Genomic DNA, 25,000 nt, shown 5'->3' on the forward strand with positions numbered 1-25,000 from the left:
AATCATAAATGTAAGCGCACACACACACACTGTGACACTGACACACACACACTGTGACACTGACACACACACACACACACTGTGACACTGACACACACACACACACACACACACTGTGACACTGACACACACACACATCATCACTGTGACACTGACACACACACACACTGTGACACTGACACACACACACACACAGTGACACTGACATACACACACAACACCCCTCACTGTGACACTGGCACACACACACACACACACACTGTGACACTGACACACACACACGCACACACACTGTGACACTGACACACACACACACACTGTGACACTGACACACACACCCCCTACACACTGACCCCCCCTCGCTGTACCTGGGTGACTTTCTCGGTCACGTTGTGGGTGCGATCCTTCAGTTTGCTGGAGGCGATGATCTCCTCGGGGCCGGGGGCCACTGTGGGGTCCCGGTGAAGCTCCATGAAGTTGAGAGTGATGTGGGGGATTCGGTATTTCATCAGATCCGAGTCCGAGGTGGAGTTCAGGAGGTTGGGGGTCAACCTGAGGTGGTTAACGGCCCCTGGGGAGACAGGCGGTCACACAGCGTCACACAGCACCACCGCGCAGTGGGGGGGGTCACACACACCATGTCAGGGTCTTGCTTCTGAGTCAGGAAGTTATGGGTTCGAGCCCCTCACGCACACACGTCGGGGTCTCTGAGCTCACAGTCCAGGCTGAGGCTCCAGCCAGCGCCGGGGGGGGGGGGGAGAGACCTCGGTTTAACATAGCATCTGAAATAGGTCTTTAATGTCCGCTCGTGGGGGGATGAAGAGGCACGAGTGGGGGGGGCAGCGGGGTGGTGTGGGGGGAAACATCAGAGTGGGGGGGAGCAGCGGGGTGGTGTGGGGGGAAACATCAGAGTGGGGGGGAGCAGCGGGGTGGTGTGGGGGGGAAACATCAGAGTGGGGTGGGGGGGGGAAGCTTTTACCTGCGCTGGAGTGGTGGCCACGGAACTTTCTCTCGAAGTCGCCCCTCATGCCCTCGATGTCGTCCAGCGACGAGACTCGGCGAACGCTGTAGAAACTCTCTCGGGATCGCGAGGGGCTCAGGCTGGAGGCCGAGTACGAGACGTCGGGGTTCAGGTGCCCCCCCAGCTGCTGGAGCGAGGAGTGGTCCGCGGGCCGCACCGTCTCGCTGGCCCCCCCCGGCCGTCGCTGGCCTCCTGCCGCCGGGGACAGGAGCTTCTCCATGGCCAACGACTCGCAACTGCACTGCTCCCCGCCCGCCTCCGCAATGTCCCGCCGCAGGGAGAGAGAGAGGGACAGCTTACTGCCTCCCCCAGCCAACAGCGCTGGTACTCGCACCCCTAAACCTCGCCCCCCTGGGAGACAGAGAGAGAGAGGGGGGGGGGGGGAAGAGAGTGAGTATGAGATAACTATAGCGTAACAACTATACAGCGTCTCTCAGGCCGACTAGCCACTCGATCAACAACAACAACTTGGATGTATATAGTGCCCTCCACGCCAGACGGCGTCTCAGAGCTTCACAGTAACGGATCCGGGGGCTGAGCCAGGGGAGGGGGGGAGCCAGGGGGAGGGGGGGAGGTGGGTAGGGAGGGGGAGAGGGAGGAAGGTGACCAAAGGTGCGGTCGAAAAGAAAGCTCTTTAGCCGAGACCTGAAAATGGGAAGGGAAGGAGCGAGGTGAAGGGAGTGAGGGAGGGAGTTCCAGAGCCTCGGGGCATTGTGGCTGAAGGCACGGCCGCCGAGGGTGGAGCGGAGGACTCGGGGGACGAGGAGGAGGCCAGACCCGGAGGAACGAAGGCAACGGGTACTGTGCTGAGGAAAGAGGAGGTCAGAGAGGTCGGGGGTGCAGAGGAGCGCAGGGACTTGAATACGAGGGCGAGGATCTTGAAGTCGATCCTCTCTGGGACAGGAGTCAGTGCAGTCTGACCAGGACTGGGGGAGCGGGGAGAGGGTTTGGTGTGGGTGAGAATGCGGGCGGCAGAGGTTTGAATGATCTGCGTTCTATGGATGGTAGTGGATGGGAGACTGGCGAGGAGGGCGTTGGAGTAGTCCAGCCGAGAGGTGACAAAGGTATGGACCAGGGTTTCAGCGGCTTTTGGGGAGAGTTATTAGCGGAGACGGGTGATGCGTCGGAGGTGGAAGAAAGCGGTGCTGGTGAGGGACCGGATGTGGGGAGGAAGGATAATTGGGGGTGGAACCTGAGGCCGAGGTTGCGTATGGGTTGGAGAGTTTTAGTGGGAGGTCGGGTGGGTGGAGGAGGTGAGAACTATGAGATTTAAGACGTTGATGAGAGCCGAAGAGTATGGCTTCTGTCTTGTCAACGTTCAGCTGAAGGAAGTTTGCACTCATCCAGCCCTGAGGTCTGACAGGCAGAACATCAGGGGACTGGGGGTTGCAAAGAGAGGTGGAAAAATAGAGTTGGGTGTCATCTGCATACATGTGGAAATGTACCCCATGTCTGCAGATGACATCCCCAAGAGGGAGCATATAGATCAGAAAGAGGAGGGGCCAAGGATGGATCCTTGGGGTACCCGCAGGTAACCCGGTGAGAGCGGGAGGAGAAGCCGTTTGTGCAGATGTACTGCTGGCGGTTTGTAGGACTCGAACCAGGCGAGTGCGGTCCCACTGAGGTGGATGACGGAGGAAAGGGGGTGGAGGAGGATGGCGTGATCGACTGTGTCAAACGCAGAGACGTCCAGGAGGACAAGGAGGCAGAGGGAGCCCTGGTCACAGATAGAGAGGATGTCGTTTGTGACTTTCACAAGCGCAGTCTCTGTACTGTGGGCGGAAACCGGACTGGAGGGGTTCGAAGAGGGAGTGGGAGGAGAGGTGTGCGCGGAGTTGGTTGGCAACAACGCATATTTCTAGGACTTTTGAGAGGAAGGGCAGGTTAGAAATAGGGGGTAATGGCTGGGGTTTGAGGGATCTAGGGAGGTTTTTTGAGGAGGGGGTGATGACAGCAGTTTTGAGGGGGCAGGGACTGATCCGGAGGAGAGGGACTGGTTGATGACATCAGCCAGTAGTGGGCAGAGGAGGGGGAGCTGGGTGACCAGCAAGTTGGTGGGGAGGGGTCGAGGCAGCAGGTGGTGGGTTTCGTGATGGTGGGTGAGAGGGAGGAGGGAGAGATGGGGAGGAAGGAATGTAGGATGGGGGTGGTGGTAGGAGCAGATGATGGGGAGGGTGAGGGGAGCAGAGAGGGTATGGTGGTGGGTGACAAGAGCAGGTGGATGAGGCTGCCTGGCGGATGTTGTGAATTTTAGATGAAAAGAAGTCCATGACCTCCTCGCACTTGGCATTGGATACGAAGATTGAGGAGGCCTGAGGTGGGGCACGGAGGAGAATTTTAGGGTTGTGTTTAGCCTCCAAGATGATGTTGGAGTAAAGTCGTTTTTCGCGTGTCAAAGAACGGCGGTAGCTGTGGAGATGCTCGAGCCACAGTTGGCGGTGACTGTCAGGCCAGTTTTCTGCCATCTGCGCTCGAGCAGCCGGGTTTGGGTTTTTAGGCGGCGGAGATGGTTGTTGTACCGGGGATCGGGTGGGTTTGGAGATGGTCCTGGATTTCAGGGGGACGAGGGAGTTGAAGGTGGAGGAGAGGCGATCATGGAGAAGCTGGACGGCTGGGGGGGATAGGATGTTTGATGATGCAAGGCCTTTGATCGCTTACTATTGACGAGCCTGATGCTGAGTCGGGGGGAGAGGGAGGTGACTGTGGACACGGTCGAAGAGGAAGGTCTTTAGGTGTAACCTGAAGATGGACAGAGAGGAGGCAACGCAGAGAGATTGAGGGAGAAAGGTCCAGATATTCGGGGCGTAGTGGCTGAAAGCGCGGCTGCCGAGGGTGGAGCGGAGGGGACAGTGAGGGCATTTATAGACGAGGGAGAGGATCTTGAAATCAATCAGATTGGTGTTAGGGAGTCAGGGGGGGCCTGGCGAGGGCTGGGTGGATGGGGGGAACGGGGTTTAGTGTGTTTGATGGGAGCCAGTGGGGCTGGCGAGGCTGGGGGGATGGGGACGGGGTTTAGTGTGTGTGATGGGGAGCCAGTGGGGGCTGGCGAGGGCTGGGGGGATGGGGGACGGGGTTAGTGGGGGTGATGGGGAGCCAGTGGGGCTGGCGAGGGCTGGGGGATGGGGGGACGGGTTTAGTGTGTGTGATGGGGAGCCAGTGGGGCTGGCGAGGGCTGGGGGATGGGAGACGGGGTTTAGTGTGTGATGGGGAGCCAGTGGGGGCGGGCGAGGGCTGGGGGGATGGGGGACGGGTTTAGTGTGTGTGATGGGGAGCCAGTGGGGCGGGCGAGGGCTGGGGGGATGGGGGACGGGGTTTAGTGTGTGTGATGGGGAGCCAGTGGGGCGGGCGAGGGCTGGGGGATGGGGGGACGGGGTTTAGTGTGTGTGATGGGGAGCCAGTGGGGGCTGGCGAGGGCTGGGGGGATGGGGGGATGGGTTCAGTGTGGGTGCCCGTAGGGATAGCAGAGTTTTGAATGAACTGGATTTTGTGGATATTGGAGCTGTAGGAGGGGTTGGGGGTGAGGAGGGCGTTGGGGGTAATCGAGGCGGGAGGTGACGAACGCATGGACGAGGTTGAGAAAGTGAGTGTCTGAGAGAGACAGTTAGAGACTCTCCCACCCAATTAGACCAAGAGCCAACCACTGAGATGGTTCAGTAAACACCAACCTCTGTCCCGTCCCCTCCCTCCTTCCTGGAGTCCCTTCGTGGGGGGTGAGGGGGGGTAGCTGGGGGGAGCCACTTGGGGTGAGGTGGGGGGGGTAGCTGGGCGGAGCCATGCGATGGGGGGGGGGTGTGCTGGACGTACCTGGAGCGAACCATGCGGAGGGGCAGACTGTGATTGGCCTCTTTGTTGAGCGAGTCCAGCAGTGATTTCTCGGAGACGGGCTCAAAGTTCATGATGAACATGATGACCGTCCCATCCTCGCTCTTCACTGGGACAATGTCAACAAGGCAGAGAAAACAGGAGCCTGTGAGAGAGAGAGAGAGAGATGGAGAGAGATTGAGAGAGAGGAGAGAGAGAGAAGCATCTCGTCTGGGCTGTAATCAGCAGTGAGTGCCCTGGAGTACTGTGGACCTATCTGGATCAGGAACCGGACTAGAGACTGGCACAGAGGGTGGGCTGGATTCTGCTGCCAGGCATGGACAGTGTAGAGGAGCTTTACTGTGTCTCTAACCCTGACCTGGGAGTGTGGACACACAGTGTAGAGGAGCGTTACTGTGTCTCTAACCCTGACCTGGGAGTGTGGACGCACAGTGTAGAGGAGCGTTACTGTGTCTCTAACCCTGACCTGGGAGTGTAGTGACTGTGTGTTACTGTGTCTCTAACCCTGACCTGGGAGTGTGGACACACAGTGTAGAGGAGCTTTACTGTGTCTCTAACCCTGACCTGGGAGTGTGGACGCACAGTGTAGAGGAGCGTTACTGTGTCTCTAACCCTGACCTGGGAGTGTAGTGACTGTGTGTTACTGTGTCTCTAACCCTGACCTGGGAGTGTGGACGCACAGTGTAGAGGAGCGTTACTGTGTCTCTAACCCTGACCCGGGAGTGTGGACACACAGTATTGGGGGAGTGATACCCAGTACCTCCTGTTGCTCGGGCACAGAAAGAATTATACTAATCATTTTCTCGGTACAGCATCTAAAATATCTCACAGGAAATTACTCTCAAGTGTAGTGACTGTGTTTTGAGGCAAACCAATATCCCGCAAACAGCTGTGAAGTGAGCGAGCGATTGTATCTGTGGGATTGCCGGCCGGGACATTGTGAGAGAGAAACTCCCTTCTCTTTTCCCGACAGCGTCGCGGGATCTTTAACCTCCGCCTGAACAGAGCACAGACGGGGAGTGAGGTTTAACGTCTCATCCGAAGGACGACGTCTCCGACAATGCAGCACTCGGCCCATCACTGAGATGGGAGAGTCGGTCTGGAATGTTACAAACACACACACACTCACACACTCACACTCACACTCACTCACACACACTCACTCAGGGTTACTCGGTAGTGGATGAACGTGACCCACCTCCGCAACATTGCCTCACCCCTCAGGCCACTGAAACCCTCACACACACACTTATTCCAGCGAGGCTCGACTGCACCAACCCCGACCTGTCAGCTTTCCCAACAGTGCAGTCCTGTAGCTCAGGGGTTCGAGCCCTCTCCTCGCGAGCGAGAGGACCCGGGTTTGATTCCCGGGCGGGGGGGTAAGCCTTGGGCGGGTTCCCTCACTCCACTCGCCTCTGTTTACCGGCAGTGAGTAGGAACCCGGCTGTGAGTCGATTGGTGGATCGCTTTTCCGGGGGTAATGATCCCTTCAAAAACATTTTTTTTCAAATCAGTCATTCAATTCGTGACTGTTTGTGGTGACGCTGCTGTGCACAATTGGCTGCCGTATTTCACCCACAAAATATAGTCACTGCACTTTACAGCATATCCTGTGAAGCACTTTAAGACGTCTCGAGGACGTAATAAGGCGCTTTATCATTATGCAATTATTATTATATGACTCCTCCCTCCCCAACTGCAGATCATCCAGAACTCTGCAGCCCGTGTCCTCTCCCCCACCGGCTCCGTGACCCCATCACCCCCATCCTCGCCCCCACCGGGCTCCGTGACCCTATCACCCCCATCCTCGCCCCACCGGGCTCCGTGACCCTATCACCCCCATCCTCACCCCCACCGGGCTCCGTGACCCTATCACCCCCATCCTCGCCCCCACTGGGCTCCGTGACCCTATCACCCCCATCCTCGCCCCCACCGGGCTCCGTGACCCTATCACCCCCATCCTCGCCCCCACGGGCTCCGTGACCCTATCACCCCCATCCTCACCCCCACCGGGCTCCGTGACCCTATCACCCCCATCCTCGCCCGACCCCACTGGCTTCCCATCACACAGGGGATACAGTTCAAGATCCTGGTCCTCACCTTCAAAGCCCTCCATGGTCTCACTCCCCCGACCTCTCCGCCTCCTAACCCCCTCCCATCCTGCCCGCTCCCTCCGCTCAGTGGGCTCCAGGCTGCTTCACGTCCCCCCCCTCGCTCGCCTCACTATTGGCGGGTGGGCCTTCTGCCCCTCTGCCCCACCCTCTGGAACTCCATCCCAATCCCTCCGCCTCACCCCCTCCTTTGCTCCTTCAAGACCCATCTCAAGACCCTCTTCTTCGACCGTGGTTCGATCCCTGCCCCCCCCCCCCCCTGCCCTCCCCCCTCCCCGACCCTGACCCCCAGTCTGTCCGAAACTCTGCTGTCAGCGCCTTGGGACGTCCTCCGACGTGAAAGGTGCTTCACGCGTGTAATTTTGTTGTTGTTGTTGTTGTTGTAGGTCTCTCTCTGTCAGTGTATGTGTCTCTGTGTATATATGTGTGAGAGTCTGTCTGAATATGAGCGTCTTTGTGTGTGTGTGTATGGTTGGTGTGTGCGTGCAGTTGGTGTGTGTATGGTTGGTGTGTGCGTGCAGTTGGTGTGTGTATGGTTGGTGTGTGCGTGCAGTTGGTGTGTGTATGGTTGGTGTGTGTGTGTTGGTATGTGTGTGTGTTGGTGTGTATCCTTGCGTGTTGGTTTGTGTGTGTGTGTGTGTGTTGGTGTCTGTGTGTGTGTGTTGGTGTCTGTGTGTGTGTGTTGGTGTGTGTGTGTGGTGTGTGTGTGGTGTGTGTGTGTGTTGGTGTGGTGTGTTGTTGTGTGTGTGTGTGTTGGTGTGTGTGTGTGTGTGTTGGTGTGTGTGTTGGTGTGTGTGTGTGTGTGTCTGTGTGTGTCTGTGTGTGTGTTGGTGTGTGTGTGTGTTGGTGTCTGTGTGTGTATTGGTGTGTGTGTGTATTGGTGTGTGTTGGTGTGTGTGTGTTGGTGTCTGTGTGTGTGTGTATTGGTGTGTGTGTGTGTTGGTGTGTGTGTGTTGGTGTCTGTGTGTGTGTTGGTGTGTGTGTTGGTGTCTGTGTGTGTGTTGGTGTGTGTGTGTTGGTGTCTGTGTGTGTGTGTGTTGGTGTCTGTGTGTGTGTTGGTGTGTGTGTGTGTTGGTGTGTGTGCGTGTTGGTGTGTGTGTGTGTGTTGGTGTCTGTGTGTGTGTGTGTTGGTGTCTGTGTGTGTGTTGGTGTGTGTGTGTGTTGGTGTCTGTGGGTGTGTTGGTGTGTGTGTGTGTTGGTGTGTGTGTGTGTGTGTGTTGGTGTCTGTGTGTGTGTGTGTGTTGGTGTGTGTGTGTGTGTGTTGGTGTCTGTGTGTGTGTGTGTGTTGGTGTGTGTGTGTGTGTTGGTGTGTGTGTGTGTGTGTTGGTGTGTGTGTGTGTGTGTGTGTGTGTTGGTGTGTGTGTGTGTGTGTGTTGGTGTCTGTGTGTGTGTGTGTGTGTTGGTGTGTGTGTATGTAACACAGATTGTGAGCACGGTTCCCTGGTCGGTTGTGCCACACGCTGCCCCCCTCCCTGTGTGCGCAATCTCCGCCAGTCTCTCCCGTCACCCTCTGCCCTGATGATCCTGACTCTGGGACCGGTGGGAATGGCGTCTTCCTGTTGATCAGCCCCTCGCCTTCCCCAGCCTCCCCTCAGGTCTGCTCTCAGCTTCCCTGCTCCGTCACACAGCCCCACTCCTCCAGCCTCTGCCCGCGAGTAAAGCCTCCGGTGGCCGGGGTGAGAGGGCAGACCCCTCCTGCCCTGGCAGTGCCCGCGACGTCTCTGCTATAAGTAAAAGACGGATCCTACCCTCTCCGCAGCCGTGGCCCCGGCCTCTTCTTGCCGCTCCGAGCCCTCACTCTCGCTCCGAGCCCTCACTCTCGCTCCGAGCCCTCACTCTCGCTCCGAGCCCTCACTCTCGCTCCGAGCCCTCACTCTCGCTCCCACACACAGCAACGTATTAAACATTAAAATCAACTTTAATCCGTCCCACTGATCCTCAGCAAACACACCAAGACAGGCCAAGCCTGTGCCACCCTGAGCCGCGAGGGTTTGTCTGCGTGTGTATGTGTGTGTGTGTGTGTGTGTATGTGTGTGTGTCTGTGTGTGTATGTGTCTGTGTGTATGTGTGTGTGTGTGTGTGCATCATTGTGTGAGTGTGTCAGTGTACAGGAGAGTACGTGTGTGTGTGTCAGAGTGAATGTGTATGTGTGAAAGAAGGAATGTGTGTGGAAGAATGGGGGTGTGTGTGGGGGATGTGTGTGAGTGTGTGTGTATGGGAGTGGGGTGTGTGTACAAGAGGGAGAGTGTGAGAGAGTGTGGTGGCGCTGAGTGCAGGTGGGAGCGTAGTGACTGTGGGAAGCCACATGATGTCGTGTATCCAGATTCCAAAAGGCGTTTGACAAAGTACCACATGAGAGGCTGATCCACAAACTGTGGTGACTGGTTATCGAGGGCCAGACATGTTCCTGGGTTTAGAATTGGCTGAAAGGAAGGGAACAGAGGGTGTGTGTTCGGGGAGTGAGAAGAGGCGTAGGCCCCAGAGACTGGGCAGAGGAGAGCAGTGAGGCTGATCCCAGGGTTAGAGACAGAGGAGAGCAGTGAGGCTGATCCCAGGGTTAGAGACAGAGGAGAGCAGTGAGGCTGATCCCAGGGTTAGAGACAGAGGAGAGCAGTGAGGCTGATCCCAGGGTTAGAGACAGAGGAGAGCAGTGAGGCTGATCCCAGGGTTAGAGACAGAGGAGAGCAGTGAGGCTGATCCCAGGGTTAGAGACAGAGGAGAGCAGTGAGGCTGATCCCAGGGTTAGAGACAGAGGAGAGCAGTGAGGCTGATCCCAGGGTTAGAGACAGAGGAGAGCAGTGAGGCTGATCCCAGGGTTAGAGACAGAGGAGAGCAGTGAGGCTGATCCCAGGGTTAGAGACAGAGGAGAGCAGTGAGGCTGATCCCAGTGTTGTGACCTTGTGAGCCTTATATGTTGAAACGTCTCAATAAACTTCACAGTGAGTTACTATCAAGTGTAGTGACTGTGTATTTTGTAGGCAATAGAGCCATTGTATGTACAACAATGACTCACAAACAGCCGTGAAGTGAGCGAGTGACTGTATCTGGGGATTGTCGGCCCGGACACCGGGAAAGAGAGAGAGAGAAACTCCCTTCTCTTTTCCCGACAGTGTCGCGGCATCTTTAACGACCGCCTGAACGGGGCACAGACGTAGAGTGAGGTTTAACGTCTCATCTGAAGGCACGGGAACCCTGATCGAACCCGACACCCCCACCCTCACGGACGGGAGAGAGAGAAAAAGATGGAGAGGGAGAGAGATGCAGCAAGAGCCGGGATACAGAGAGACAGGAGAAAGAGAGAGAGAGAGAGATGGTAGGGAATGAGAGATGGAAAAGAGCGAGAGAGAGAGAGAGAGAGAGAGAGAGAGAGAGATGCAGAGAGAGAGTGTGAGAGAGAGCAGAAAGGATTAAGCTCTAAGCTTATGGAATGAGAGCGAGGATGACAGAAGCATTAAAGATCTCCCACTTGTAACAGTGATAATCCCTCCAGCTGCCAGAGGCCAGGCCGAGTAACAGAGGGACATTAACCCTTCTATCCTTCCATTGCTGGCAGAGGCTGAGAGAGACGCCATCCTTTAGGATGAGGCGTTAAACCTCCCGTCTGTGCCCTGTTCAGGCGGACGTTAAAGATCCTGAGGCGCTGTCGGGAAAAGAGGAGGGAGTTTCTCTCTCTCTCTCTCTCTCTCTCGCTCGGTGTCCTGACTGACAATCCCCCGAATGAAATTGGTCACTTCAATCCACGGCTGTTTGTGGGGACGTTGCTGTGCGCAATCGGCTCCCGCATTTCGCCCACAAAATGCACAGTCACTACATTTTACAGTGCATCCTGTGAAGCGCTTTGAGGTGTCAACGATGCAACAAGGAGCGATATCAATTGCAAGGATCATTATTATAATCTCACCATCAGGGTCAGGACGGTAATGCGACGAGACCTTATACAAGCTGCTCCCGGGAGGGGAGGGGAATTCTGAGTGAATTTGTGACGCAGCGAGAGCCAGAGCTCAGTCAAAGATATACGGGAGGAGGCCAACTGGTCAAGGCTTTGGTCAGCTCACACTCTAGAGGACAGTGTCCAGCTCTGGTCATCATAACATGAGAGCTGCTCATGTCCTAGAGACAGTGCAGAGGAGAGTGGATAGACTCTATAGCGGGTTACACTCCAGCAGTTACCCCAACGCACACTCTGGGGCCCCCCCAAGTCTTGGCTCTCGCCAACCTGCGCCTAATACTCTCCGGAATTAGGTAAACGGGGTACATCCCTCCAGGGAAGGGGAGAGAGAGAGAGAGAGAGAGAGAGAGAGAGAGCGCATTCTATGTCAGACACAGGGAGATTCCCATGTGTAGGTGCAGACATACATGGCTGATCACAGCGAAGGGTTTCCGCATGTGTCAGACACCGTATGACCATAGACACACGACTGCCAGATGGTAGAGTGGCGCCACTTACTGCAACATGTGGTAAGTGCACGTCCGGCACCAATTGAACGACAGAATTCAACCAGGACCCCCCCCTCCCGTTAGTTAGGGCTTTGGCTGTGGGGTTACCAGGAGCTGAGGGGGAGGATTCCCGGCCCCCAGTGACTGGTCGGCCCTTCCAGGTCCTGCTGATGAGCCGGGCCGGGCTGTGCTGCCATCAGCAGTGAGTGCCCCGGGACACTGCGGCCCCTCCTGGTCAGGACCCGGAGCCAGAATGAGAGGGAAGAGAGCAAGTGAGACAGTGAGAGAAAGAGGGTCAGAGAGAAAGAGAGAGACAACAACAACTTGTATTTATACAGGTTCCTTCGCTTGTGGCAGCGACTTGGAGCACTTAACAGTGGCTGACTCTGAGCCGGGGGGTGACTGTAAGCACGGTCGAAGAGGAAGGTCTTCAGGTGTGAGAGGGGACAAGGCGGAGGGATTGAGGGAGAGAGCTCCAGAGTTTCGGGGAGTCATGGCTGAGAGTAAGGCGGCTAATGGTGGACAGGAGGGGAGTGAGAGACAAGCAGGAGGTCAGAGCCAACCGTGTGGGAGAGGTAGGGAGGTGCCGGGGGTGAAGGGGTTTGTAGACGAGTGAGGGTGTTGAAATCAATCCGTTCTGCAACGAGGAGTCAGTGGAGCCTGGTGACGACTGGGGTGTTGGGGAACAGAGTGTGGGGCAGGTGAGGATATGGGCAGTGGGAGAGAGACAGATAGAGAGACAGTGAGAGAGAGAGAGAGAGTAAGAGAGTGAGACAGAGAAAAAAAGAGAGAGACAGGGACCGAGAGAGAAGGAGAGTTTCAGGAGAGTTTCTCCTCTGTCGGTGCCTGTGACATGAGGGGAATGTGGACAACTAGGAGTGAACGCACAGCTCCTCAGCCCATCACCAGCTCACAGTCCAGGCTGAGGCTCCAGCCCAGCACTGGGGGGGGGAGAGAGAGAGAGACCATTGTCAGAGACGTCGTCCTTCAGATGAGACGTTAAACCTCACTCCCCGTCTATGCCCTGTTCAGGCGGACGTTAAAATATCCCGAGAAGCTGACCTCGTGGCTGACCGACCATTCCCCAGATAAAATCACTCGTTCACTGCTTGTGGGGACGTCGCTGTGAGCAAATCGGCTGCTGTGTTCACCCACAGAACACACAGTCACTACACTTTAGAGTCTACCCTGTGAAATGCTTTGAGACATTCTCCCCCGCCCCAGCCCAAATGATGAGGCAGGCGCTGTATGAAATCTACAGCGCAGAAGGAGGCCATTCAGCCCATCAAGCCTGCATCCATCGGCTCACAGAGCAAGGCTACGGCGTCAATCTCACCACCCACTTTATCCACACAAATACGCAGTCAAGTCACTTTACGGTAACAATCCTTGTGTTTTTGATACGGCGTCTTATCGCGTCTTCGAGACGTCTCAAAGCGCTTCACAGGATCCACTGTAAAGTGTAGTGACTGTGCATTTTGAGGGTGAAACGCGGCAGCCAATTGCGCGCAGCAGCGTCCCCACAAACAGCCGTGGATTGAGTGTCCAAATTATTATTATAATTATTATTACTGTATATCCTGCGAAGCGCATTGAGACGTCTCGAAGGTGTGATAAGGCTCTGTATCAAATCCCAGGACTATTATTATATTATTATTGATCCCCAGACCCAGATGTCAGCAATTTGTGGGGATTTTAGCCTAAAAAGCTGCACTGTGCTGAGACATCAGGAGATGGCAGCAAATCCTCATCAACTCCTTCACCAGCAGCTCCATCTCTGGGGCACGTCAAGCTTCACAAGAGTGGTACTGGGGCAAGCCCCCAACTCCCCCCCAGTAACACCCACTCCCCACTCGTGTGTATGGCTGAGGAGAGACTGCGAGAAAAACAAAGAGAGAGAGAGAGAGAGACGGAGACAGAGACTTAGAGAAAGAGTGTGATGGAGAGAGGCTCAGAGAGAGAGAGAGAGACTACATGAGAGTGAGAGAGGCAGAGAAACCGAGACAGAAAGAGAGATAGAGGCAATGACAGAGACACAGAGAGACAACAACAGCAGCAACGTCTTGCACTTATATAGCGCCCTTCACGTAGGGGCAGAGACCCGGAGCGATTGACAGAGATAAGAGTAAGAGAAAGAATGATAGAGAGAGAATAGGAGACAGAAAGAGAGAGGGAACGAGGGAAAGAGTAAATAAATTAAGCCCTTGTAGCCCATCTGATCTCCACTCAGACTCCCCGCCCGCCCGTCCCCCTTAACATAACGTCCAACTGGTTCTTAAACGAGTTCCCAGGGTCCCAGCCTCGACCCCCTTCCTGTTTACCCCGTTCCCAGCCGTTAATTCCCCTCCGTGTAAAGAAATGCTTCCTGGTGGCTGTCCTGTCCAGTTTAGCAGCTCTATAAGGTCTCGTGTTTCTACGTTCTATCATAAAAGCGCCTTGTCCCGCCGGGAGGGCGTTCTCAAAGCGCTTCACAGGATTCACCGTAAAGTGTAGTGACTGTGTGTTTTGTGGGGTGAAACGCGGCAGCCAACATGCGCAACATCCGTGTCCCCGCAAACAGCCGTGAGGTGAGCGAGTGACTGCGTTTGGGGATTGTCGGCCCGACACCGGGAGAGAGAGAGAGAGAGAGAGAGGAACTCCCTTCTCTTAACGTCCGCCTGAACAGAGCACAGACGGGAGTGAGGTTTAACGTCTCATCTGAAGGACGACGTCTCTGACAGTGGTCTCTCTCTCTCTCCCCCCAGCGCTGGGCTGGAGCCTCAGCCTGGACTGTGAGCTCAGAGACCCCGACATATTGGGGCGGGGGATCGAACCCACGACTTCCTGACTCGAGGGAGGAGAGTGCGAGCGTCTGAGCTCCTTCCCTATCAGTGGCGCGGATTGAGTCTCACGCTGGAATCCCCGTGTCATTAATCCTGGGGGAACATTAAGTGCCGGGGAGGATGGAGAGGCCGAGACAGACAAGAATGTTCCATGTCTGATTGATGAGCCTGACAATGGGTCCGGATCTGGTTTCAGAAACTGCATCCTGTGCCGTCTGTCGTTCGCTCTGTCTGTCTGTGTGTCTGTCTGTGTGTCTGTCTGTCTGAGAGGAAAGACTAAAATACCTGAGCAACGAACCTGCCCTCTGTGGCCCCTCTCCATCACTCCTCACCAGTATCCACTCCCTGTTATCACTTCTGTAACCACACAATTCATAACCAAACAGTCACCGGCAGCCACACCCGGTAACAATTTCGGGTCATCACTGACAACACCCGGTAACCAGACCCAGAAAAGCACCGCAGGACTGTTAATGATACACCAAATAGACAAAAACGTGCACCAGTCGGTGACTGACACACACGGAAACCCGTCACCGTGACCAGCCGGTGTCTGACACACACGGAAAACCCGTCACCGTGACGGCCGGTGTCTGACACACACGGAAACCCGTCACCGTGACCGGCCGGTGTCTGACACACACGGAAACCCGTCACCGTGACCAGCCGGTGTCTGACACACACAAAACCCGTCACCGTGACCGGCCGGTGTCTGACACACACGGACACCCGTCACCGTGACCAGCCGGTGTCTGACACACACGGAAACCCGTCACCGTGACCGGCCGGTGTCTGACACACACGGACACCCGTCACCGTGACCAGCCGGTGTCTGACACACACGGAAACCCGTCACCGTGACCGGCCGGTGTCTGACACACACAGAAACCCGTCACCGTGACCGGCCGGTGTCTGACACACACAGAAACCCGTCACCGTGACCAGCCGGTGTCTGACACACACGGAAACCCGTCACCGTGACCAGCCGGTGTCTGACACACACGGAAACCCGTCACCGTGATCAGCCGGTGTCTGACACACACGGAAACCCGTCACCGTGATCCGCCGGTGTCTGACACACACGGAAACCCGTCACCGTGACCGCCGGTGTCTGACACACACGGAACCCGTCACCGTGACCAGCCGGTGTCTGACACACACGGAAACCCGTCACCGTGACAGCCGGTGTCTGACACACACGGAAACCCGTCACCGTGATCAGCCGTGTCTGACACACACAGAAACCCGTCACCGTGACCAGGCGGGTGTCTGACACACACAAACCGTCACCGTGACCAGGCCGGTGTCTGACACACACGGAAACCCGTCACCGCGACAGCGTTAAGTCTGTCACATACATGGAAACCCGTCGCCGTGATCGTCCAGGTGTCTGACGCACACGGAAACCCGTCACCGTGACCGGCCGGTGTCTGACACACACGGAAACCCGTCACCGTGACCGGCCGGCGGTCAATTAGATTTAAACGATCTTAAATTTCAAGATGTAGGTCGATAAACCTGAGGGTGAGAGAGTTTGCACGTCCTCCTCTTTGACTTGAATCCCCTGGAGTTGCTGAGCCGAGCGAGAGTGAGGAGCTGCCGCGGTGATGAATGAACCTGAATGAACTCCATTAGAATCAGAGATGATTTCCGAGCTCAGGATAAGAGCAGCGCTGCAGTAATTAACTCGCTGCTCCCCACAGCGACATGTTTTATTAAACGGGGAGACTGACTGCCTCCCACACGCTCATGGCGCGATAATTAACAGGCCTTAGGTTTGTCACTCCCTCCCACGTCGGCACAGCGTTCGCAGTGCTTCACAGGATGCACTGTAAGGTGTAGTGACTGTGTGTTTTGCGGGCGGCCAATTCACACCCGGCGACGTCCCCACAAACAGGCCCCAACACCTGTTCAGCGCTTTGAGACGTCCTCCCGACGTGAAAGGCGCTCTATAAATGTCATTTTGTTGTTGTTGTTTTCGTCGTTGTGGTGAAGATGGGATGAGGATGGGCTGATGGTGAGGATGGGGTGAGGATGGGCTGATGGGGAGGATGGGGTGAGGATGGGGTGGAGGGAGGGAGGGAGGGGGTGATGGAGTTGGAGGGAGGGGGTGATGTCCCAGTGATGGAGGCCATACCAGACAATGGGTTACAGTTGTCCATGGAGTTACGTTGTGTCTCGGTGCTGGAGCCCTGGACGGAGATGAAGTCCAGGTGCTGGGCGCTGGAGGGCGAGAGCTCTACCGTGCTGGACTGCGGCCGTTTGATGTCCTCAGGGCTGGATTGGGAGAGGGAGGGGCTGCTGCTACACCCGGCCCAGGGCTGCCGGCCCCCCTCGCAATGCGGCCCACCCATCTCCCGTGTGTTCCTCTCCCCCTGCAGCTCCTCTCCCGTCTTCTCATGGTCTGTAACAGGAGAAGCATCGAGCTTGGGGTCAAGAGAATTATCCGCTCTCGCCACCACGCCCTGACACACACTCGCCCAACACACTTGCTTGGCATAAAGCACTTCACACGATTTACTGTAAAGTGTAGTGACTGTGTTTTGTGGGCGCACAGAAGCCAAGTCCCAGAAACAGCCGTGAGGTGAGCGAGTGACTGTATCTGGGGATTGTCGGCCCGGACACCGGGAGAGAGAGAGAGAGAGAAACTCCCTCCCTTTTCCGTGGGGTCTTTAACGTCCGCTTGAACAGAGCACAGACGGGGAGTGAGGTTTAACGTCTCATCTGAAGGACGGCGTCTCTGACAGTGGTCTCTCTCCCCCCCCCCCCCGGCGCTGGGCTGGAGCCTCAGCCTGGACTGTGAGCTCAGAGACCCCGATGTGTGTGGTGGGGGTGGGGGGGCTCAAACCCACAAACTCTTGGCCCAGGCGAGGGGGTGAATGACTGACACACACAGCTACAGTTCCTTACATACATTATCTGCCGCAATTCACTGCATTCTTAACACTGGAGCATTTCACAACATGCCCGGGGCCGAGCACGCCATTACACACGCGTGTTCCGCGAAGCGACATGTGTAGTTACCGTGTTCCGCCCTACGTCGGAAGGACAGTTTCCGTCTCCGTAACTTGCCAAATCCTCCGTCTGAATCATCACTGGACAGGGATCCTGGGATCATGTTCGTCTGTGATTGAGACTCAAGTACATCAGTCAGAACCTACTGGAGCTCTCTACTCTAACCCCATTCCTCCCGCTCTCTCTGCCCCTATCGTGTCTGTGCTGGTGTAGTGACTGTCTGCCAGCGTGGTCGCATGCATTACTCACATCGCGCAGGTTGAAGGTGATCTCCAGATTGGTCCAGTAATGGTCGGAGAACTCGGGGTACATTTCCAGCACCTCCAGCAAGTCCTCCCGCTGGATCTTGTGGAGATCACAGTAGGTCAGGGCTCGGACATCAGCGTTGGACTTGCCTGGACGGGCGTAAAGGTTGATTGGCTCCCCGAATATGTCGTTCTTACCTGTGGAGAGGGGGGGGGACACCCACAAGGACCATGAGTACAGATCGGATTGTGCAATGGGAAATGCAGCGGGTAATGGTCAGCTTGGACTGTGAGTTCAGAATCTCCAACACGGGGGTTGGAAAAAGAGGGAGAGGGATTGCGGTGGGACCTCCTGACCCCGAAGGCGAGCGAGAGAGAGAGAGAGAGAGAGAGAGAGAGCAGGCGAGTGTGTGAGCCGGGCACGGTCCTCTTACCCAAGATGGCCACCACCACGTCTCCCCTCAGGATCTCGAATCATAAATGTAAGCGCACACACACATCACTGTGACACTGACACACACACACTGTGACACTGACACACACACACTCACACACACTGTGACACTGACACACACACACACTCACACTCACTGTGACACTGACACACACACTCACACTCACTGTGACACTGACACACACACACCACTCACTGTGACACTGACACACACACACACACTGTGACACTGACACACACACCCCTCACTGTGACACTGACACACACACACACACACACTGTGACACTGACACACACACACGCACACACACTGTGACACTGACACACACACACACACTGTGACACTGACACACACACCCCCCTACACACTGACCCCCCCTCGCTGTACCTGGGTGACTTTCTCGGTCACGTTGTGGGTGCGATCCTTCAGTTTGCTGGAGGCGATGATCTCCTCGGGGCCGGGGGCCACTGTGGGGTCCCGGTGAAGCTCCATGAAGTTGAGAGTGATGTGGGGGATTCGGTATTTCATCAGATCCGAGTCCGAGGTGGAGTTCAGGAGGTTGGGGGTCAACCTGAGGTGGTTAACGGCCCCTGGGGAGACAGGCGGTCACACAGCGTCACACAGCACCACCGCGCAGTGGGGGGGGTCACACACACCATGTCAGCCTGGCTCAGAGGGTCTTGCTTCTGAGTCAGGAAGTTATGGGTTCGAGCCCCTCACGCACACACGTCGGGGTCTCTGAGCTCACAGTCCAGGCTGAGGCTCCAGCCCAGCGCCGGGGGGGGGGGGAGAGACCTCGGTTTAACATAGCATCTGAAATAGGTCTTTAATGTCCGCTCGTGGGGGGATGAAGAGGCACGAGTGGGGGGGGAGCAGCGGGGTGGTGTGGGGGGGAAACATCAGAGTGGGGGGGGAGCAGCGGGGTGGTGTGGGGGGGAAACATCAGAGTGGGGGGGGAGCAGCGGGGTGGTGTGGGGGGGAAACATCAGAGTGGGGTGGGGGGGGGAGCTTTTACCTGCGCTGGAGTGGTGGCCACGGAACTTTCTCTCGAAGTCGCCCCTCATGCCCTCGATGTCGTCCAGCGACGAGACTCGGCGAACGCTGTAGAAACTCTCTCGGGATCGCGAGGGGCTCAGGCTGGAGGCCGAGTACGAGACGTCGGGGTTCAGGTGCCCCCCCAGCTGCTGGAGCGAGGAGTGGTCCGCGGGCCGCACCGTCTCGCTGGCCCCCCCCGGCCGTCGCTGGCCTCCTGCCGCCGGGGACAGGAGCTTCTCCATGGCCAACGACTCGCAACTGCACTGCTCCCCGCCCGCCTCCGCAATGTCCCGCCGCAGGGAGAGAGAGAGGGACAGCTTACTGCCTCCCCCAGCCAACAGCGCTGGTACTCGCACCCCTAAACCTCGCCCCCCTGGGAGACAGAGAGAGAGAGGGGGGGGGGGGGAGAGAGTGAGTATGAGATAACTATAGCGTAACAACTATACAGCGTCTCTCAGGCCGACTAGCCACTCGATCAACAACAACAACTTGGATGTATATAGTGCCCTCCACGCCAGACGGCGTCTCAGAGCTTCACAGTAACGGATCCGGGGGCTGAGCCAGGGGGAGGGGGGGAGCCAGGGGGAGGGGGGGAGGTGGGTAGGGAGGGGGAGAGGGAGGAAGGTGACCAAAGGTGCGGTCGAAAAGAAAGCTCTTTAGCCGAGACCTGAAAATGGGAAGGGAAGGAGCGAGGTGAAGGGAGTGAGGGAGGGAGTTCCAGAGCCTCGGGGCATTGTGGCTGAAGGCACGGCCGCCGAGGGTGGAGCGGAGGACTCGGGGGACGAGGAGGAGGCCAGACCCGGAGGAACGAAGGCAACGGGTACTGTGCTGAGGAAAGAGGAGGTCAGAGAGGTCGGGGGGTGCAGAGGAGCGCAGGGACTTGAATACGAGGGCGAGGATCTTGAAGTCGATCCTCTCTGGGACAGGAGTCAGTGCAGTCTGACCAGGACTGGGGGGAGCGGGGAGAGGGGTTTGGTGTGGGTGAGAATGCGGGCGGCAGAGGTTTGAATGATCTGCGTTCTATGGATGGTAGTGGATGGGAGACTGGCGAGGAGGGCGTTGGAGTAGTCCAGCCGAGAGGTGACAAAGGTATGGACCAGGGTTTCAGCGGCTTTTGGGGAGAGTTATTAGCGGAGACGGGTGATGCGTCGGAGGTGGAAGAAAGCGGTGCTGGTGAGGGACCGGATGTGGGGGAGGAAGGATAATTGGGGGTGGAACCTGAGGCCGAGGTTGCGTATGGGTTTGGAGAGTTTTAGTGGGAGGTCGGGTGGGTGGAGGAGGTGAGAACTATGAGATGTTAAGACGTTGATGAGAGCCGAAGAGTATGGCTTCTGTCTTGTCAACGTTCAGCTGAAGGAAGTTTGCACTCATCCAGTCCCTGAGGTCTGACAGGCAGAACATCAGGGAACTGGGGGTTGCAAAGAGAGGTGGAAAAGTAGAGTTGGGTGTCATCTGTATACATGTGGAAATGTACCCCATGTCGGCAGATGACATCCCCAAGAGAGAGCATATAGATCAGAAAGAGGAGGGGCCAAGGATGGATCCTTGGGGTACCCGCAGGTCACCAGGTGAGAGCGGGAGGAGAAGCCGTTTGTGCAGATGTACTGCTGGCGGTTTGTGAGGTAGGACTCGAACCGGGCGAGTGCGGTCCCACTGAGGTGGATGACGGAGGAAAGGGGGTGGAGGAGGATGACGTGATCGACTGTGTTGAACACCGCGGAGAGGTTCAGGAGGACAAGGAGGCAGAGGGAGCCCTGGTCACAGATAGAGAGGATGGTGTTTGTGACTTTCACAAGTGCAGTCTCTGTACTGTGGGCGGAAACCGGACTGGAGGGGTTCGAAGAGGGAGTGGGAGGAGAGGTGTGCGCGGAGTTGGTTGGCCACAACCCGTTCTAGGATTTTTGAGAGGGAGGGCAGGTTAGAAATAGGGAGGTAATGGCTGGAGTTTGGGGATCTAGGGAGGGATTTTTGAGGAGGGGGATGATGACAGCAGTTTTGAGGGGGGCAGTGACTGATCCGGAGGAGAGGGACTGGTTGATGACGTCAGCCAGTAGTGGGCAGAGGAGGGGGAGCTGGGTGACGAGCAACTTGGTGGGGAGGGGGTCGAGGCAGCAGGTGGTGGGTTTCATGGAGGTGATGGTGGGTGAGAGAGAGGAGGGAGAGATGGGGAGGAAGGAATGTAGGATGGGGGTGGTGGTAGAAGCAGATGATGGGGAGGGTGAGGGGGGCAGAGAGGGCGTGGTGGTGGGTGACAAGAGTCAGGAGGATGAGGCTGTCTGGCGGATGTTGTGAATTTCAGATGAAAAGAAGTCCATGACCTCCTCGCAATTGGCATTTGATATGAAGATTGAGGCGGCCTGAGGGGGGGCACGGAGGAGAAAAAAGGATTTTAGAGGTGTGTTTAGCCTCCAAGATGATGTTGGAGTACAAGTCGTTTTTCGCGTGTCAAAGAACGGCAGTGGCTGTGGAGATGCTCGAGCCACAGTTGGCGGTGACTGTCAGGCCAGTTTTCTGCCATCTGCGCTCGAGCAGCCGGGTTTGGGTTTTTAGGCGGCGGAGATGGTTGTTGTACCGGGGTATCGGGTGGGTTTGGAGATGGTCCTGGGTTTCAGGGGGACGAGGGAGTTGAAGGTGGAGGAGAGGCGATCATGGAGAAGCTGGACGGCTGGGGGGATAGGATGTTTGATGATGCAAGGCCTTTGATCGCTTACTATTGACGAGCCTGATGCTGAGTCGGGGGGAGAGGGAGGTGACTGTGGACACGGTCGAAGAGGAAGGTCTTTAGGTGTAACCTGAAGATGGACAGAGAGGAGGCAACGCAGAGAGATTGAGGGAGAAAGGTCCAGATATTCGGGGCGTAGTGGCTGAAAGCGCGGCTGCCGAGGGTGGAGCGGAGGGGACAGTGAGGGCATTTATAGACGAGGGAGAGGATCTTGAAATCAATCAGATTGGTGTTAGGGAGTCAGGGGGGGCCTGGCGAGGGCTGGGGGATGGGGGAACGGGGTTTAGTGTGTTTGATGGGAGCCAGTGGGGCTGGCGAGGGCTGGGGGGATGGGGGGACGGGGTTTAGTGTGTGTGATGGGGAGCCAGTGGGGGCTGGCGAGGGCTGGGGGGATGGGGGACGGGGTTTAGTGGGGGTGATGGGGAGCCAGTGGGGCTGGCGAGGGCTGGGGGGATGGGGGGACGGGTTTAGTGTGTGTGATGGGGAGCCAGTGGGGCTGGCGAGGGCTGGGGGATGGGGAGACGGGGTTTAGTGTGTGTGATGGGGAGCCAGTGGGGGCTGGCGAGGGCTGGGGGCTGGGGGACGGGGTTTAGTGTGGGTGATGGGGAGCCAGTGGGGCGGGCGAGGGCTGGGGGGATGGGGGACGGGGTTTAGTGTGTGTGATGGGGAGCCAGTGGGGGCGGCGAGGGCTGGGGGATGGGGGGACGGGGTTTAGTGTGTGTGATGGGGAGCCAGTGGGGGCTGGCGAGGGCTGGGGGGATGGGGGGACGGGGTTTAGTGTGGGTGCCCGTAGGGATAGCAGAGTTTTGAATGAACTGGATTTTGTGGATATTGGAGCTGTAGGAGGGGGTTGGGGGGTGAGGAGGGCGTTGGGGGGTAATCGAGGCGGGAGGTGACGAACGCATGGACGAGGTTGAGAAAGTGAGTGTCTGAGAGAGACAGTTAGAGACTCTCCCACCCAATTAGACCAAGAGCCAACCACTGAGATGGTTCAGTAAACACCAACCTCTGTCCCGTCCCCTCCCTCCTTCCTGGAGTCCCTTCGTGGGGGGTGAGGGGGGGGGTAGCTGGGGGGAGCCACTTGGGGTGAGGTGGGGGGGGGTAGCTGGGCGGAGCCATGCGATGGGGGGGGGGTGTGCTGGACGTACCTGGAGCGAACCATGCGGAGGGCAGACTGTGATTGGCCTCTTTGTTGAGCGAGTCCAGCAGTGATTTCTCGGAGACGGGCTCAAAGTTCATGATGAACATGATGACCGTCCCATCCTCGCTCTTCACTGGGACAATGTCAACAAGGCAGAGAAAACAGGAGCCTGTGAGAGAGAGAGAGAGAGAGAGAGATTGAGAGAGAGGGAGAGAGAGAGAGAAGCATCTCGTCTGGGCTGTAATCAGCAGTGAGTGCCCTGGAGTACTGTGGACCTATCTGGATCAGGAACCGGACTAGAGACTGGCACAGAGGGTGGGCTGGATTCTGCTGCCAGGCATGGACAGTGTAGAGGAGCTTTACTGTGTCTCTAACCCTGACCTGGGAGTGTGGACACACAGTGTAGAGGAGCGTTACTGTGTCTCTAACCCTGACCTGGGAGTGTGGACGCACAGTGTAGAGGAGCGTTACTGTGTCTCTAACCCTGACCTGGAGTGTAGTGACTGTGTGTTACTGTGTCTCTAACCCTGACCTGGGAGTGTGGACACACAGTGTAGAGGAGCTTTACTGTGTCTCTAACCCTGACCTGGGAGTGTGGACGCACAGTGTAGAGGAGCGTTACTGTGTCTCTAACCCTGACCTGGGAGTGTAGTGACTGTGTGTTACTGTGTCTCTAACCCTGACCTGGGAGTGTGACGCACAGTGTAGAGGAGCGTTACTGTGTCTCTAACCCTGACCCGGGAGTGTGGACACACAGTATTGGGGGAGTGATACCCAGTACCTCCTGTTGCTCGGGCACAGAAAGAATTATACTAATCATTTTCTCGGTACAGCATCTAAAATATCTCACAGGAAATTACTCTCAAGTGTAGTGACTGTGTTTTGGAGGCAAACCAATATCCCGCAAACAGCTGTGAAGTGAGCGAGCGATTGTATCTGTGGGATTGCCGGCCGGGACATTGTGAGAGAGAAACTCCCTTCTCTTTTCCCGACAGCGTCGCGGGATCTTTAACCTCCGCCTGAACAGAGCACAGACGGGGAGTGAGGTTTAACGTCTCATCCGAAGGACGACGTCTCCGACAATGCAGCACTCGGCCCATCACTGAGATGGGAGAGTCGGTCTGGAATGTTACAAACACACACACACTCACACACTCACACTCACACTCACTCACACACACTCACTCAGGGTTACTCGGTAGTGGATGAACGTGACCCACCTCCGCAACATTGCCTCACCCCTCAGGCCACTGAAACCCTCACACACACACTTATTCCAGCGAGGCTCGACTGCACCAACCCCGACCTGTCAGCTTTCCCAACAGTGCAGTCCTGTAGCTCAGGGGTTCGAGCCCTCTCCTCGCGAGCGAGAGGACCCGGGTTTGATTCCCGGGCGGGGGGGTAAGCCTTGGGCGGGTTCCCTCACTCCACTCGCCTCTGTTTACCGGCAGTGAGTAGGAACCCGGCTGTGAGTCGATTGGTGGATCGCTTTTCCGGGGGTAATGATCCCTTCAAAAACATTTTTTTTCAAATCAGTCATTCAATTCGTGACTGTTTGTGGTGACGCTGCTGTGCACAATTGGCTGCCGTATTTCACCCACAAAATATAGTCACTGCACTTTACAGCATATCCTGTGAAGCACTTTAAGACGTCTCGAGGACGTAATAAGGCGCTTTATCATTATGCAATTATTATTATATGACTCCTCCCTCCACAGACTGCAGATCATCCAGAACTCTGCAGCCCGTGTCCTCTCCCGCACCGGCTCCGTGACCCTATCACCCCCATCCTCGCCCCCACCGGGCTCCGTGACCCTATCACCCCCATCCTCGCCCCCACCGGCTCCGTGACCCTATCACCCCCATCCTCGCCCCCACCGGGCTCCGTGACCCTATCACCCCATCCTCGCCCCCACTGGGCTCCGTGACCCTATCACCCCCATCCTCGCCCCCACCGGGCTCCGTGACCCTATCACCCCCATCCTCGCCCCCACGGGCTCCGTGACCCTATCACCCCCATCCTCACCCCCACCGGGCTCCGTGACCCTATCACCCCCATCCTCGCCCGACCCCACTGGCTTCCCATCACACAGGGGATACAGTTCAAGATCCTGGTCCTCACCTTCAAAGCCCTCCATGGTCTCACTCCCCCCGACCTCTCCGACCTCCTAACC

General features: G+C 56.9%; 1 protein-coding gene and 1 long non-coding RNA gene across 2 annotated transcripts in view; both read right to left on the minus strand.

Moving 5' to 3' along the window:
* LOC121848122 overlaps positions 1-10,718 on the minus strand; it is a 21,408-nt gene extending 10,690 nt beyond the window's left edge. Inside the window, exon 1 of the long non-coding RNA XR_006084856.1 lies at positions 10,696-10,718. This is a non-coding gene — a long non-coding RNA (uncharacterized LOC121848122). The remainder of the gene's footprint in view (positions 1-10,695) is intronic.
* LOC103173412 (potassium voltage-gated channel subfamily H member 2-like) overlaps positions 1-25,000 on the minus strand; it is a 77,841-nt gene that overhangs the window by 30,827 nt on the left and 22,014 nt on the right. The window contains exons 3-9 of the mRNA XM_042331716.1: positions 22,834-22,995; positions 18,944-19,336; positions 18,316-18,518; positions 17,908-17,941; positions 17,478-17,671; positions 17,238-17,337; positions 16,351-16,617 (exon numbers count right to left, since the gene is read on the minus strand). Coding sequence (XP_042187650.1) covers positions 16,351-16,617; positions 17,238-17,337; positions 17,478-17,671; positions 17,908-17,941; positions 18,316-18,518; positions 18,944-19,336; positions 22,834-22,995 — 1,353 coding nt within the window. The remainder of the gene's footprint in view (positions 1-16,350; positions 16,618-17,237; positions 17,338-17,477; positions 17,672-17,907; positions 17,942-18,315; positions 18,519-18,943; positions 19,337-22,833; positions 22,996-25,000) is intronic.

Source organism: Callorhinchus milii, unplaced genomic scaffold, assembly GCF_018977255.1.
Source record: "Callorhinchus milii isolate IMCB2004 unplaced genomic scaffold, IMCB_Cmil_1.0 Scaffold2, whole genome shotgun sequence".
Taxonomy (NCBI): domain Eukaryota; kingdom Metazoa; phylum Chordata; class Chondrichthyes; order Chimaeriformes; family Callorhinchidae; genus Callorhinchus; species Callorhinchus milii.